The sequence below is a fragment of the Acinonyx jubatus genome, chromosome X, assembly GCF_027475565.1.
Source record: "Acinonyx jubatus isolate Ajub_Pintada_27869175 chromosome X, VMU_Ajub_asm_v1.0, whole genome shotgun sequence".
NCBI lineage: Eukaryota > Metazoa > Chordata > Mammalia > Carnivora > Felidae > Acinonyx > Acinonyx jubatus.
In genome coordinates this window covers 118,653,140-118,668,073 of record NC_069389.1, presented here as the reverse complement: position 1 = coordinate 118,668,073, position 14,934 = coordinate 118,653,140, and the positions used below count along the sequence as shown (strand labels likewise).

Genomic DNA, 14,934 nt, shown 5'->3' with positions numbered 1-14,934 from the left:
TCCATCAAACTTTGCTAAGAGACTCCTAATTTGGAGGCAGCTGGAGCCTCAGATAGCCGTAGGGTCACAGCCAAGAGCGGCTTGCAAGGCAAATGATCCTTATGGTGATGACACTCCACACGTTAGTATTGTACTTATGAAAGCTTATTGACTTAGGATGGAAATACTTCATAGCTGTCACTGGCCCTTTCATTTGCGTGCAATCATTTACTTCCCAGACAGTATACTAACAACAAATTGTGCCAAAATGCACAGCTATCTACACCAAAAGATTTGTATCCCAATGAGAAACATAAGCAAAAATGTATGTAATGAAATCACGTATAAAGCTACATTTATTAACAAATCCATTTCCTAATAAAATACCATCTGCAAGTACCCTCAGTTTCCACTGGATATAAATAGGCCTTTTACTGCTTTCAGATGCAGTTCCCAGAAAATTCTTCTAAGCTCAACTGAAGAACACATCAGTCTTTTTCTTTTCTCCTTTTTTTTTGGTTGCCTGGAATGTTAGTAAATTCTGTAAAACTAAGTTTTTAAACAAATTTTGTTCCAAAAGCATGCTTCAGTTGAAAAGCTGACCTTTCGCCATAAAGTTGGTTAGACTTCTAGAAGCCTTCTTACTGATACAGAAATTCGAAGAAGCCAGGAAATATGTCAAGGATGGGCCATAAGTAACACTTCTCCACTCCAGACACAAGCACAGACACGGAAAAGAACAAGGGCATAGGCATGTGCTCGTATCATTTCAATAATAGTTTGTGTCTCCCAACTCACAAATATATTAGTATCTGCTTATTTGTGTATCTTAGAACGCGGTCTGTTTCCTGGGCATTCAGCCCCCCACTGCTCCCAAATGCACTTCACTAACACACGGGTCGACCTCCTCTCACTAGAACCAGGGACAGAGATGGGAATACACAAAGAGACCCTCTTTGTGACTGCTCTCTGGACAAGCCCTTTTAAGTAATAACTCCAAGGAATGCTGCCACTCATCAACGATGGCTACTTTGACTGGGGACCCAGAACCCAACGCCTGGACCTCTCGGCGCCAGGGACCGGGGCCGAATTCTAATGCTAAGTGCTTTTGAAAAGTGCATCAACATTTAATAGGGTGAATTTCCAGCCTTGGTCAGAGTTTTAGCCACATAAATTCCATTAGGTGCAAAGCTCCATAATGCTCCACCCCGTCTATATTTATGCCCATGTTTTAATCTACACCCTCCTAAGCTCCCTGTCAGGCTGTCAATCCCCGGTTTCCTTTCCTCCTACCCTTGCTTTTCATATTACCTTTGAAGCCAGGATGTTCTCCTGACTTGAGGGCCCTAAGCTTGTGTCTACCCCTCTTTCAAATCCTTTCTTGAGACCAATATTTTAAAATAAGTACTCTCTTCACTGATCTCTTACCGTGACTCTATTGCACCTGACCCATTTTTCATACAAGGCTCTACCAAAGTCTATTTGTACTGTCACCAAAGGCTGTGTGCACACAGGCTGCTCCTTGGATCATCGTCTCCAGAGTGAAGATAGCTCAGACTCTCTTTGGAAATGTACCTCTCATTGGTGCGCCAGAGTGCTGAGCAAAAGCATGAAGTCGTTTCTGAATCTGGGTCAGCCATGTCGTGAATGTAGAAGAGAGGGGATTACAACAGAGTGAATCTCACTGGGTCTGTGACTTGTCACTCCGCTAATGAGGTATGGACATAGGCTGACAGACCCCTTGATGGGCCAGTACAACTCCCAGACCAGTCCTGAGTGATGGCGCTGCCGTGGGAGGAGGGAACACCACCAGGTACCGGGGCAAGAGAAGGGACAAGAACAATATCCCAGCCTCTCATTATACTCGTCTCTCAATGCACATTTCCTTGTGGATGTTAAGTATTACAATCCTGTGTGAAGTCATCCAGTGGAAATTAGGATTAGGACTTCCCAATGACTGTGCAGGAGCAGAGCAGAACGAGACACGGGCGATCAGAGTCCAATTAAAGAGGTACAATGAACGATGGATTTTCTAGCAACCGTTTACCTTTTCCGTGTGAGTTGCTTCACATCGTGGCTTCGAATATGTACTCAAGTAACCAATTTTCAAATTCATTCACTCAGCAAACATTTATTAAGTCGCTACCACGTACCAGGCATTTGCTAGGCGCTCGGGATACAGAGAAGAATGGGACGTTCCTTGCTCTCAAGGAGCTCACAGTCTAATAGAGGACACAGACACATCAACGGGTAGCTATGATACACGAGGTAAGTGCCAGTCAAGGGGTACGTAAGGCGCTAGAGGACTCCAGAGGGAGCAGTCTGTAGTAAGCCTGGTGGAATTAGGGAAGGTTTCACAGAGAAAGGAACAATCGGGTAGACCCGAAGGAGGAACAGGACTTCACCGGAAGACAAGGGAGGGTGGGGACAGATGCTCTAGGCCGAGAGAACAGCAGGCACGAAAGCAAGGAAGCGTGACAACGCGTGACATGATGGGGAGCCACAGGCAGCTCCACGTGGCTGGGATTTCATCTGTGCACGAAGAGACGGTGAAACGTGAAGTCAGAGGAGAAGCATGGAATCGGCGTGAAGAGCTTTGTATGCGGGACTAAGAGATTTGGACCTTGTCCGGGGAGCGATGAGAAGGCACTGAAGAATGCAAAGCAGGGGTGACGTGGCTATGTCAGCCCACTGGGTCAGCCTGAATGGAGGATGGTTTGGAAAAGAGGTGACACTAGAGGGAGGCAGAGCAGATAGGAGGGGCTGTCTGTGGGTGCCCACGGGCGCTCCGAAAGGCGGTGAGGGTGAAGAGGTGACAGGCTGGGGAGATACTCAGGGGGAAGCTTGACAAGACTTGATGAATGATGAGAAGCGAAACCGCCTCAGAAATGAAACAGTATTAAAAACACGCATTCGGAAAATACAACCCTCAGCCCCACTCCTCCCCTTCTTTTGTGTTCCCATCATCCTCTGACATCCCCACATCTGCTGAGTATGGATAACAGCGGAAGGGCCAGAGGTGCACATGGTCAGACTTCTGTAATTGAGACACCACTACCTCAGAATGTGCAACAATTCACACAGACTGTCTGTGACTCCTATTGAGTAAGAATTTCAACCTACTTTCTTCCTCTGTGCCTTTTCAAGCCTCTAGGCACCAGTAACAGGAATCCAATCTAAAAGCAGTGGCTTCTTCCAATCAAGACTTGAGGAGCAGTAGGCAGCCGCTTACATGGTGGTGTCTGAGGGGCACCCAATATATGTCCCCCACCCAGGGACCACAAGGCCTGGGATCCAATCATTAGCAATCCATTCCTTTGGGAGAGGCTTTGGTCCCTCCGACTTCTCTTTTATAAGGCAATGACTCCTGAGATGGGTAGGACAGTTAGTCATTCTAAACCCAGCGGCACTGTGGTTGAGCATATGCCTTTGGCTTTGACAGAAGGGGTCAAGGTAGTGTAAGAGGGCTATGTAGGTACCTGCAGAGGAAGGTGGCGCAGAAGGGAGGACTGAGGGATACAGAGGATAACGTTAGGATCTTGCCAAGGAATAGCCCCCACAAGCACTCAAGAAACTAAGATTCTTAAGGAATGCCTTCCACTTCCGATGCCAGCAAATCACACTTGTACAGTCTTGTACCTTAAGGAACTTCTGTGTTTTATGCTTATGACCTGCTACTTGCTAGTGAAGGCCTACGGTGGCTCACAATCTTTTCAGGGACCTCATACTGCTTACGACCAATTACAATCTCCAGTGTTACTAATCTGTACATATTGCTACAGGTGCACTCTCTGAAACTATTTTAGAAGTCCAAATTTTCATTCACTCAGACTGACCTTGTCTGCTGCCATTCCACATTACGGAGATTTAACTGTATTTGCAGAATGTTAATCAGTCAAGTCACAAGCCACAGAAGATCAAGACTCAGACTCTGACCTTGAAGAGTCTCATCTACGGCTCAAGAAGGTAAATAAGAGGTGCTTGTGAATACTTGATTATAGCGGTGAGAGAAGTGAACTAAAAAGAAAAAAAAAAGAAACAAACAAACAAAACTTGAAAAATTACTTACTTCACTTGTTTGGAGAATCGTGAACTTGGGCAGTTTGGGCTTTGAACTGGCCGCACTGGGTTTTCCATCCAACAGTGATCCGAATGACAGATTCCCAAAGCTGTTCTCGAATTCAATGGAAGGTTTCAGTGTCGGAGGGATGTCCGGTGCCTGGTCCTGGCCATCCATGGGTCTGACATACGCGGTCGGTTTTTGCTGCCCCATGTTTGTTTTGCAGTAAAGCCCTGGTGGAAAGTTCTGAACCGAAAGGCCACTGCTGGGAGCTAACAAAGAGGAGGCAACTAGGGGAGACCCAGGAGCGTGCACTGTAAATTCAGATTCTTCTGGCGAGACGGACTGAAAGATTTCTTTGAAAGCATCCCCTCCACTGGACTTGAGGCTATTGTCTTCCTTCGCAGATGGGTTTGACTCTTCGGTGGCCCCGACCTGAGGCTGTTCAGCCGGGTAGACGAAGAAGTCTTCCAGTCGGGCTTGGGGCTGGTCTTGCACAGGCAGCTGCATCTTGTTTGGCTGGCTACTGGCCTGGCTGGCTGGTACAAGGCTAGCGTTATGACCATCCCGTGGCCAGTCAGCTTTTGATTTCCTGTTGCCGTGTATTAGAGTGGAATTCAGTATCACGACAGAAGGCGGAGGCATTGGGGCCGAGGGGTGAGTGTTATCCTGGTGAGGTGGGAGCATTCGGTTCTTTTGCTCGGGGAGAAAGCTTGGCTCGTTTTTGTTGATGGGAGGCTGGGGCACAGAATTCTTTGGGATTCCCACTAGATGATTCTGATTAGAATGGTTAGTTAGCAAATCCTTCATCTCATCATAGTTTCCCAGCGTGTTCTGGACTCGGTTGGCAAGTGCATCACCTTTGTTTGTCTAAAATAACAAAAAGATGGGGGTGGGAGGAGAGAGAATGAATAGGTTTGTGTTTCCTAATGTTAATGTTTCAAACAGATGTCCTAAGCAGACTAGCATATAGGGTTCTTTAAAATTCTCATGCTGCCGTATAATTTCATACTTTTCATGTGCTATGTAAGAAAAAAAAAACCCAATAACACTATGGAAAGAGCCTCTTGGAATGAGCTGTGTGATTAACGTTTGTATACTCCCTGGCCTATCCTTAAACGTGCTCATTGGGAGAAAGTTTTAAATGACGTCGCTGAAGAATTTTATTAGCAAAATAACTTCTTTTAGGTCAGAGGAGCTGAACCGTTACATTCCGCGTTGTGAGGGACAACTTCAGCCTGGTGAGCCCGGGAATTGTAATGGAACATTCGACTTATGTTTGTTCTTGAGACGTCAGCCCTTTGCGCCACATTATACCATGAAAAAGGTTTAGCCCATTGGATAAGGAAGTCGGTGAAATCGTGCGGTCGTGAATATATTGGTTCAGAAAAGCTCAACATCTAATTGAGCTAACATGACTAAAGCGAATCTAATTCCTTTTAATGAAAGGACTGTATAAATTACTAGTGTCTGCCTACACATTCTGGGGGCAACTGTGTGTACGTATTGATGATTCATACTTGTTTGCTTTGAAATGGTGCAATTGTTCATCAACACTGACTCAAGCTCTCCTGTGTCTTTTCAATGATTCAGAAAAAAATTTATTCAAGGACTTAAACCACTGCTTACGTAAATCAAAACAAAGTCAGATTTCCAAAGTGATGTTGGCCACTAAATCATTCTGTGGGCAATCAACATACCGGCTCTATCTTCCCCTGCAGGAAATACTAATCTTGTTAAAATGGCTGTGGTTGTTCTTAAAACAATTAAGTTCCTGCATGGGTTTCTGTAATACAGAAAGCACAGCTATCAGAACTAGAAAACGGTGGCTAGCTACATACTTGGAAATGACTTTGACAAAAGCTCAGCTGTTCATCTCCGAGAGCGCCTTTTTATAATTCCCTTTACCTGCCCAAAGGTGTTCTCAAAACAAGCGGTTGAATTCAGAAGGGCAAAGGACTTCTTTGTGCTTAGGCTGCACTATCCTGGCCCAAGATATTGCAATGAAACACGGCTACTGGCATCCGTGGGGCCATGTGGCAGCAGGACCACTGGATGGGGAAGACAGCCACCCTACGTCACCTCTGGCTCCCAGGAGCCATAGGCGTGCCCTCCATGCATGGGAGGCAGTGACAACTTCCCCATGGATACCGCCTCCACTGCAGATAGAGGTTTAACATCTCAGGTTTCTCATTTGCCCTTAACACAGCCCCATCTCCTGGCATACACGGGGGTGTGCCTATCCAAGCCTGGGATTTCAGACTAAACCTAGGCTGTATGGCCGTGTGCTGTTCTCTGTATGTGAGGATGGAAGAGGGTGCAGATGAATGGAGGGTGAAGTGCAGGAAATGGATGAAATCACCCAGAGAAAGAAAATACAGAACGAGAAGATCAGGCTCAGGAGGCAACCCTGGGGACCATCAACCTTTAAGCGACTGAGAAAAGAAGAGGAACCGGCAAAGGATACCAAGAAGGAGCGACCAGAGAGGGAATCAAACTGGTGACCTTGGCCCCGTTGTTAACATGCTCTCCATAGAGTGTATACAGTATCCAACTCACAGCATGTGTGAAATCATAGAAGACATTTCCAAAGAAATGAGGGCAATTAGGGAAATACGATTCCAGAGATTAAGGAAAAGTATGTTAAATATATGTTAAAAGGGTTCTGTTGGGGAGGGGGAGTTTTAGAGATCCAATAGATGTCCATTTTAGTTTTCCTATCCACAAGAACATCTGATATTGCCTCACATGCAACATTGGTGCTAAAGCAGTGATGAAACAATTAACATTCCATATAATCCTCAGTCGAATAATCGCTCCGTTTTCGGAAGTACATTTGAAAGGCATATTTAATAGATAGATATGAGCAGAACTCATTTTTATTCCCTGAAAAATCCCTACGTTTGTCCATTTTAATGGGATAAATTAGTCTTCAGCTAAGGCCAGAATAAACTTTGTATATACAGTGGGGTCTCCTTTGATGACGTTGTACAAACGAACCATTTGGGTAGCAGCCAAAACCAGTCTCCCTCCTATTCAGACCCTAAATTCAAAACAAGGAGATCTCATCATGCTGAAAGCCCAGTACAGATTTGATGCAAACTTTAAATACTTGCAAAGTTGTTCTGGTCCCTCAAACAGTTTACCTCTTGGGTCAGATTACTGCTTAACGAACACTAATACCTGGCTGTCTCCAAATGTCTGAACTGTTTATTTCCCATTTCAAACACCTTTAGTTTACGTTGTCTCATTTTAATGAATTTGGATATGCTTCCTTCCCTTAGACAAAGAGGATTCTATAAGCTGAGTGCTTTTCCTTTTTGCCTTAGCTACCAGGAAGCTCAAAGCTCAACTTACCCAACTTTCACTGAAAGGTTACTGGACTTTCATTGAAAGTTCATTGAATTTCCACTGAAACTGAGTTCTACAGAATCAGAACCTTGCCCCATGATATCAAAAAGACCACCACAATACCTCAAAGCTCCTGAGAAGTAATTCACTCTCTCCGGGCCAACACAATCAAGTCTCAAGAAACTTGAGACTCATCTGCTTGCAAGCAAGCTAGTTTAGCAGCAAAAAAAGGGGCCACCCACACTCATCTTTTCTTCAATGGGGAGAACCTTGGTTAGGTTTTAATGTCTCTTTATTAACGTCTACTGTTATAATGATCTGGGCTTCCAATGCATGCTAAGATTTTTTTTCCCATCTCTAGGTTTTGAAATTAGGAGACCTTCTAACCTGGCCAATGTCTAAAACTGTATCTACGTAAATAAAATCAGAGGAAAATTAAAAGTTCTCTCAATACGTCCAGAAGGTCAACCTCCTATCATACAGGGTATGCTACAGTAATGATTTCTTTTCCTGCATAAAACTACGAGCTCTTAAAAGTCAAAGACCGCCTTTTGTTTGCCTTTATATCCTCAAGGCTTAGCACCATGTCAGATGCACATCAGGTACTCAAAAACTCGTTGCTAACACGAACAGAATCAAATTATAATTCATACCCTACCTATATCAAAATAAAGGATTTGCGACAGCTTGGAGTAAAAGGTACATCAACAGAAAAGCAAAAGCCAGGCTACCTTGGTTACCGTGATTGAACATTCAATTGAACTTTGAGTTTCCTGGTAGCTAAGGCGAAAAGGAAAAGCTCCCAGCTTATAGAATTCTCTTTGTCAGATGGAAGGAAGCAGACATATCCTAATTTATTAAATAAGACAAATGGCTTTCAGATACTAAAACGTAATAGGAATTCTTCTCATTGGTTCAGTTACAAGAACCTCTGTACAATAAAACCATTTTTTTTCAGCCCCAATTTCACAGAAGATGCAAAGATGATCTTTATGTGGCTTTTTCTTACAATGACACAAAACGAGAGTGTTGCATTAAAGTCTAACTCGGTGAAGGCATATCTCTATGTGGAGTTAGGGGGCTAGGCTAATGGCTCCAGGTGTGGGGATTTCCTGTGCACAAATGACCTAGGGGCGGAGCCGAGACAACTTGGAGGAATGGAGGGATGTCCACTCCCTTAGACTAGCTTCCTCACAGAGCAATGGTCTCAGAGAGACTCGTGAGCGGAACTGCACAGCAGACAGTTCGAGGTTGAGTTCACTGGCGACACTTTCTGAGTTGCTGATCGAAGGAAGAAGATCCACATGCTTTGCATAACAGACGTGCTGCGGCTACAGGTAGGAATTACCACGGTCATGCTTAAGACACATACTGGCAAATTCAACACAGTCACGAGGCAGGGTTAGGACAGAGGACACACAGACACATAGCCTCAAAAAGTCCACCACTGAACAATCTCCGAATAATTACCAGTACAGTCCAGGTCGCCTGAGTCGCCTCTCTGCCTCTCCACCACCAGAGCTGGGTGACTGTCAACCAGTTTTTAAATTTCTCAAGATGTAGCTATGAGAGCTACCAGACAGAAAACCCAATGGGGCCTGAAATACATTTATGCACACCCGCACGATGCACTCTCATTATATACCACAGCAACTTGTGATTCACACTCCACATGTTCTGTTTCACCCTCCGGAGTCTTAGTAATCCTATTAAGGAGCAAGGTATCCTTGGCAGTCTTGATTGGACATTATAAACATGGCAAAAATGAAATTTAGCCATTTCAATCAATTACAGCCTTCTTTCAATAGGCCGATTCTTTCCTTCCCGTGCTAGATAATTGGTTGATTCTTAAAGGTAACCTCTGCAGCTATTACTTTCTAAGTAATCACAATTTCTCCATCATCAAGGAAATGCATTTTCCAAGTATTTTCAGGCATAAATTACACGTCTGGTTTGTGGCTCATGACTAACAGCACTCCTCCATTTAAGCTTTTTGCCTCTCATTACTTTAGGAAATGCAAAGTTGCCTCAGTTTGCTTCTAATGCTATCTACAAATCAGTAAGTAGAAGTTCATTGCAAGACTAATGTCCTAGGAGGCTATTTGTACCATGGCATTTCTTTTTAATAAAAGTCACAAAATAATTTAAGTTTGGGGGCTCATTTTTTCCTTTTATTTCATTGTGGCTAATGCGTGTGATTTAGTAATTCCTTTTTCTCTAATTGTAATAGTTTTACAGTTAATCTCTCTAAGCTGTAAGTTGTTATTTCTTTCTTCAATTATAATAACAATGGTCTCTTGAACTTGTACAGCACTTGCCAGATTTCAAAGCAAGGTCTCCCAGCTCGTTTGACTTGATCCTTACAACACGCACATGACTCAACAGAGCAGCTCTGATCTCAGTCTGCCTTCTACCTCCCCGACCCAAATGACTTTGGGTAAGCCACTTAATCTCTCTGTGCCTTGCTTTCCTCATTCTTGCAGAGCTGCAAAGAGCTAGAAATTGTTAGTTGTTGTTGCTTTCTCATCATTATTATTATCAGGGATTCTTTGATATCAGGTATTCTTATTCAGTTCACAGAGGAGGAAACTATAGGTCAGAGGAACGAAGTTTCTTCACCCAAGTCACACAGGAAGTAAGCTTACCAGGTCTTCTGACCTCCTATGGGAGGATAAACAGCTTCCTGTGACAGATACTGAACCACACAGAACTGGGTCTAGATTCATCACTTACATGGATATGAAGCAGCAGAGAAGTCACCTCGCCTCTCTGAGCCTCAAATTCCTTGTGGTCAACATGAGGAAAATGAGTACTCCGGCTGCCATAAGGACTAAACACACATGTATAAAGCCCTAGCACGTGCCTGGCGTTCGGTAGGCACTTGATACATGCCAGGTCCTTGTCCCGCCCAGTCTTTCCACACTAACCTGACATGGCAAAGAGCTTCACAGTCTTCAAGTGCTTTTGAACACATCCTTCTCAGCACCACAGCACAAAGTCAGATTTGAAAGTTATAAGCGAAAAACGCAGCCATCACCAACCAAATCTAGGGGTGGTCAACATTCTTTCCATTCTGGGAACGGTACGGGTGAAGCAAAGAACGGAAAGAAACCAGCCAGGCTGATAAGAGATCACCATTTCTTCTAACTGCCAAGAAAGGGCAGTGGGTCTTAGGGACCGATACTCATTGGCTACTTTATGAACTACCAACACCATTGGACAACTGATCAGGCCGCGTTGTAGGCTTCAAGATGGCAAGAAGTTTCCTGAAAGTCCCGATCCACCACCAGGAGTTCTGATTTTTAATTTGATAAGCATTCCTACCACAACCCTAAGGAAGGGGTTATGGTATGTCCTTGTCTCTACCAGTGGACCGTGGGCCAGCTCTAAAACTCCCATTGCCACTGGCATGTCCAGATACTCCAAGGGTGTCCATACTAGTCCAGGCTCGGGGAGTTTATGGAGATGCACACCAGTTCTAGTATCATAGTATGAGAGGAAAGGAAAGGTATACTCCCCAGTGATCTCCCAGGGAACCCTGAACATGGACACAGCACAAGATGGCAGCTGATCATCAAAGCAATGGAGGAAGAAAGAATTCCTAGGTCATCAACCAATAGCTTAATTCCTTTCCTATACAGTCTTGAGAAGAACAAAAGCTCTTCCTGATCAAGAAGCATAAAGGCAATAGGCTACTAATCACACAATGGCCTGGCTCTGGGCTAGACTAATGTTCCCATCTAGTGTCCCTACCTGATATACCCTTGTCATAGCAAGACAGATGACTTTCTAAAACTTCTGACAATGTTGATAACAGGTTTTTTAATAACTGCCTACTCAAAAATATACTGCTTACATCTAAAAGTGAACATGCATCTGTATCACAGGCCTTGTTAACAAGAGATGGCATTTACCTTAAAGATACAAGACCATTAATTCAACATGACTTAAATTATAAAGGGGGGAGGATAAGCCAAGGGTCCCATGCCTCATAATAGTGTTGGGCATGAAGTAGATTTTGAATTTTAAGCATGACTCTTGAGGAAAGCTGACTTTTCTAACTCATCCAAAGATAAGACATAAAATTCATCTGGGTTATTCCTCTTAAGAAGGGACAAGGCATCTATCATCCTTGGACTCTCCTCCATTTTCCAGAATAAATGGAGACCACAACATCTTGCCCTTCCCCCAGTCTTTCTTCTACTCTCCTGCTTTGCTCTCAACCTAATATTCCTTCCCACTCTTCCTCACCATGGCTGGTCACCCTTCACACACTCTTGATTTTGCGTTTCCTCATCTCCTCTGGGAGCCTGCCCCACTCATCACCTCTTCCTCCACTACCTTCACCCTCTCCCTCTCGACGGACATCGGGTCCTTCCCATCAATCTCTAAATGTGTTCACATTTCTCTCATTATTAAAAACAAAGCCTCTTGCATTCCATATAATTTCTTCCCTTACATTCTAACTTACCTTCCTTTCTTCCTCCCTCCATACAAAAACCCGCTGCCTTTCTTTCTTTTACCACCTCCCATTTACTCCCCAACCCCAGGCAGTTTGGCTCACCTGCAGTGAGCACCACCATCAACAATTAAACGACTCTCCCTAAGGTCACTGACCCCCTCCCCCTTAACTACCAAACCAACAGCCACTTTCCAGTCCTGACCTTTCCTGGCCACTCAGACACAGATAACTAACAAATCCTTCCTCTATAAAACCCTGTATCCCCTTGACTTCTATTAAATGATTCTCTTCTCCTTCTCTTCCTACCTCTGTGATCATTCACTCCTTCTTTAGGTTCCTTTCCTGGCTTCTACTTTGCCACCTTGCTTACTGCTTCAATGTTGCTATTCCCCAAGATTCTGACTTTGTCCCTCTTACTCAGTCATCTGATAGCTCCTACCCCCCCTGCCTGCTAACACCAAACTCTCTCTCTTGACCACTCTCATTAGCTCCAGATCCCTCCATCCAATGCCTACGGGATATCTCTCCCTTCATATCCCACTGGCATGGTCAAAACAGAATTGTGTTTTTTCTCCACAAGTACCAACCTGTTTCCTCCTCAACAGTCTGTTAGTGAGACTGCCATACTCTCAAGTCAAAATTACGGGCATCATTCATTCCTGTCCCACACTTCCCACATCCACGCAGGCAGCCAGTCTCAGCATTTCAACCCACTTGCTCTACCTTAAATCTTGCCTTCCATGAACTCCCCTTAGCTGACTACAAGGGCCTCTTTATCTGCCTCTAGTTTCCTTACCTCCAACCCACTCTCCACGCTTCCAACATCACCTTTAAAGTTCTTTGTCCTGGACGTGCCCTTACTTAAAAGCTCTCAGTGACTTCTCTTCATGTGCGGAACTGGGTCCAAACTCCTTGGCACAAGGTACAAATCTCCACGAACCTCTCCCCAGCCCATCTCTGTAGCAGTTACCACGCAGTCACGCCTTCACTCACCATGATGATGTCTACCACTGGGCAAGGAAGTCCTTGAGGGCAGGGACTAGGTCTTGTTCCTCTTTGTACCTTAGTCTAAGACGTGACTAGCACGTAGTGGGCCTTCAATAAGTGTTTGCTAAACCGATCATATCCCTAAATACGTGCATTCAAAGGCACTGTATACATTAAATAAATGGAGATAGGAAAAACGCTTTTTGAAGGATTATACTATTATGGACAGATTGCAAAGCGGTAGGTTAGGTGACCTAACTCTCTTGGCCAGACTCACCGAACTTGGAAGCACCTGAGTCTTAGTCAAGAGCTGCCTACTTATCACAAACAAGGCAGCAAGACTCTGGTCTCACTGGTCACCGATCCAAACAGCTTACTCTCTACCCCAAAGTGGTATTTGTGCCTATGCTGTCCTTTCCTTTTCCAGAAGTCATTGTCTTCTAATTGGTGCCCTTCGAAAATCACAACTCTCAAAAATTTTCTCTATTGTTGTTTCAACTCTTACATCAGTTTTGTTTCATTACAGAAAATTACACTGCTACTAAATCGCAATAAACACCAACCAGCTGCCAGCAATTCCACAAGATTCTTCCCCCAAACCCCACACATAGAAAGTTCAGCAGTATGAGTGTTGTTGGAGCTACAAACTAGCTAGAATACCACCAGAATGTCAAGCCAGCTACACCAGCCGCTCTGGCTGAGGCGATCTCTTAATCCAGGATTGGTAACCACCGGAGAAAACGATTGGCTTTTCCCTTTCTCCTAGAGCAACGATTTTCAAAGAGCACTCAAACCACTCAACGGCTGCTAGCAATATAAAATGGAAAAGGAAAGCATGGCCTTGCTAGCAATGGACGGCATTGACCGGGAGGAGAAAGAGACATAGCCGTTGACATTATGATGAAGTCTTCAGGGGCTGCCTTGCTGATAGCCAGAGTGGGGATAAGCGTCAAGGGGGCACTGCTTGCTGTAGGAAGTGCTGGGTGGGAGAGAACTCCCTGGAGACGGGAAGTCTCACTAGTTCCTTTCAAATCTGACGGTACTCCCCAAAGAAGACAGAGTTTGTCTCTGAAGGCTTCCTCAGAAACCTGCGATTACTCCCAATACAGTGTGTGTACATATTTCATTTGTGAAATATATTCTCCTGGAAATGATTCGGGTGCTTTAAAAATAGATTAAACGTTGATTAGTGTGTTCAAAAATGTAACAAGCAAGCATTTTCCAGAAAGATAAATTACATACATATTCAGCTACCTTGTAGGGCTCCCCAAAAAGATCAAAGCCCGAAGAAAAGAGATCGTCTTCTTGCTGGACTTCTTGATTCCTCCGCTCCCATTCCCTCTTTTTAAGGGCACTACGGTCTTGTTCATAGTGACTGATACGAAAAGAAAAAGACAAAAGGAGAAAAAGATTAATTAGTCACTTAAGTCATTCAGCACTCCCTTGTCATCAATAAGAAGAAAAACGACGCAAGGCAACGCTCCCCAAACGGATACCATATAGAGAGCAGAGAAACCTTTTCTTGACCCCCAGTGGGTTTAAGATCCCAGCCAGTTCTTTGGAATACAGAAGAAAATGGAAACTTGCTGATCAGAAATCCTACTCATGCCCACTTAAGCACTGCAGAATCCTCTTTCCTTGTCCTTGCTTGAGTGCTACAGGCAATTAGAGACCCCCCAAAAGTCAGTCCACCGCACAGAAAGGTCCTGGATTCAGGTTGCTCTGTCGCCAATGGCTCAGGGCTCAGAATTCACAGATACTACAAAGTCCTAAGGGGAAGGGATTAACCAATATGTCACAGACAAACCGTAACTCGGATTGTTAGAGTGAGCCCGTTGTAATGAGATCACAGGAGAGTCAAAGGACTCATTCACTCACACTCCTTCTCACACTGGTCGTGTCGTTTTGGCCTTCTCATAGTTTGTGTCAGAGGTGACAACCTTTTAAGGAAACTCTTCAAAAGAAAGGTGTCTGGCTTGAAGTCCAAACCACTAACAATTAAAGAAGGTGATTAAGAGCCTTGAACGACGTTAAGGCACACGTTCTAGAAACACTGTATAGCTCTGTGACTCATTGCATTTCAGGCTTTCCCATG

The 14,934-nt window shown here is 44.4% G+C and overlaps 1 protein-coding gene across 11 annotated transcripts in view; it reads right to left on the bottom strand.

Moving 5' to 3' along the window:
• AFF2 (ALF transcription elongation factor 2) overlaps positions 1-14,934 on the bottom strand; it is a 455,357-nt gene that overhangs the window by 289,809 nt on the left and 150,614 nt on the right. For 4 of the 11 annotated variants that reach the window (XM_027054786.2, XM_027054788.2, XM_027054790.2 and 1 more), the window contains exons 2-3: positions 14,082-14,214; positions 4,049-4,909 (exon numbers count right to left, since the gene is read on the bottom strand). In XM_027054786.2, coding sequence (XP_026910587.1) covers positions 4,049-4,909; positions 14,082-14,214 — 994 coding nt within the window. The remainder of the gene's footprint in view (positions 1-4,048; positions 4,910-14,081; positions 14,215-14,934) is intronic. The other 7 variants (XM_027054787.2, XM_027054789.2, XM_027054791.2 and 4 more) reach the window with 2 other exon arrangements.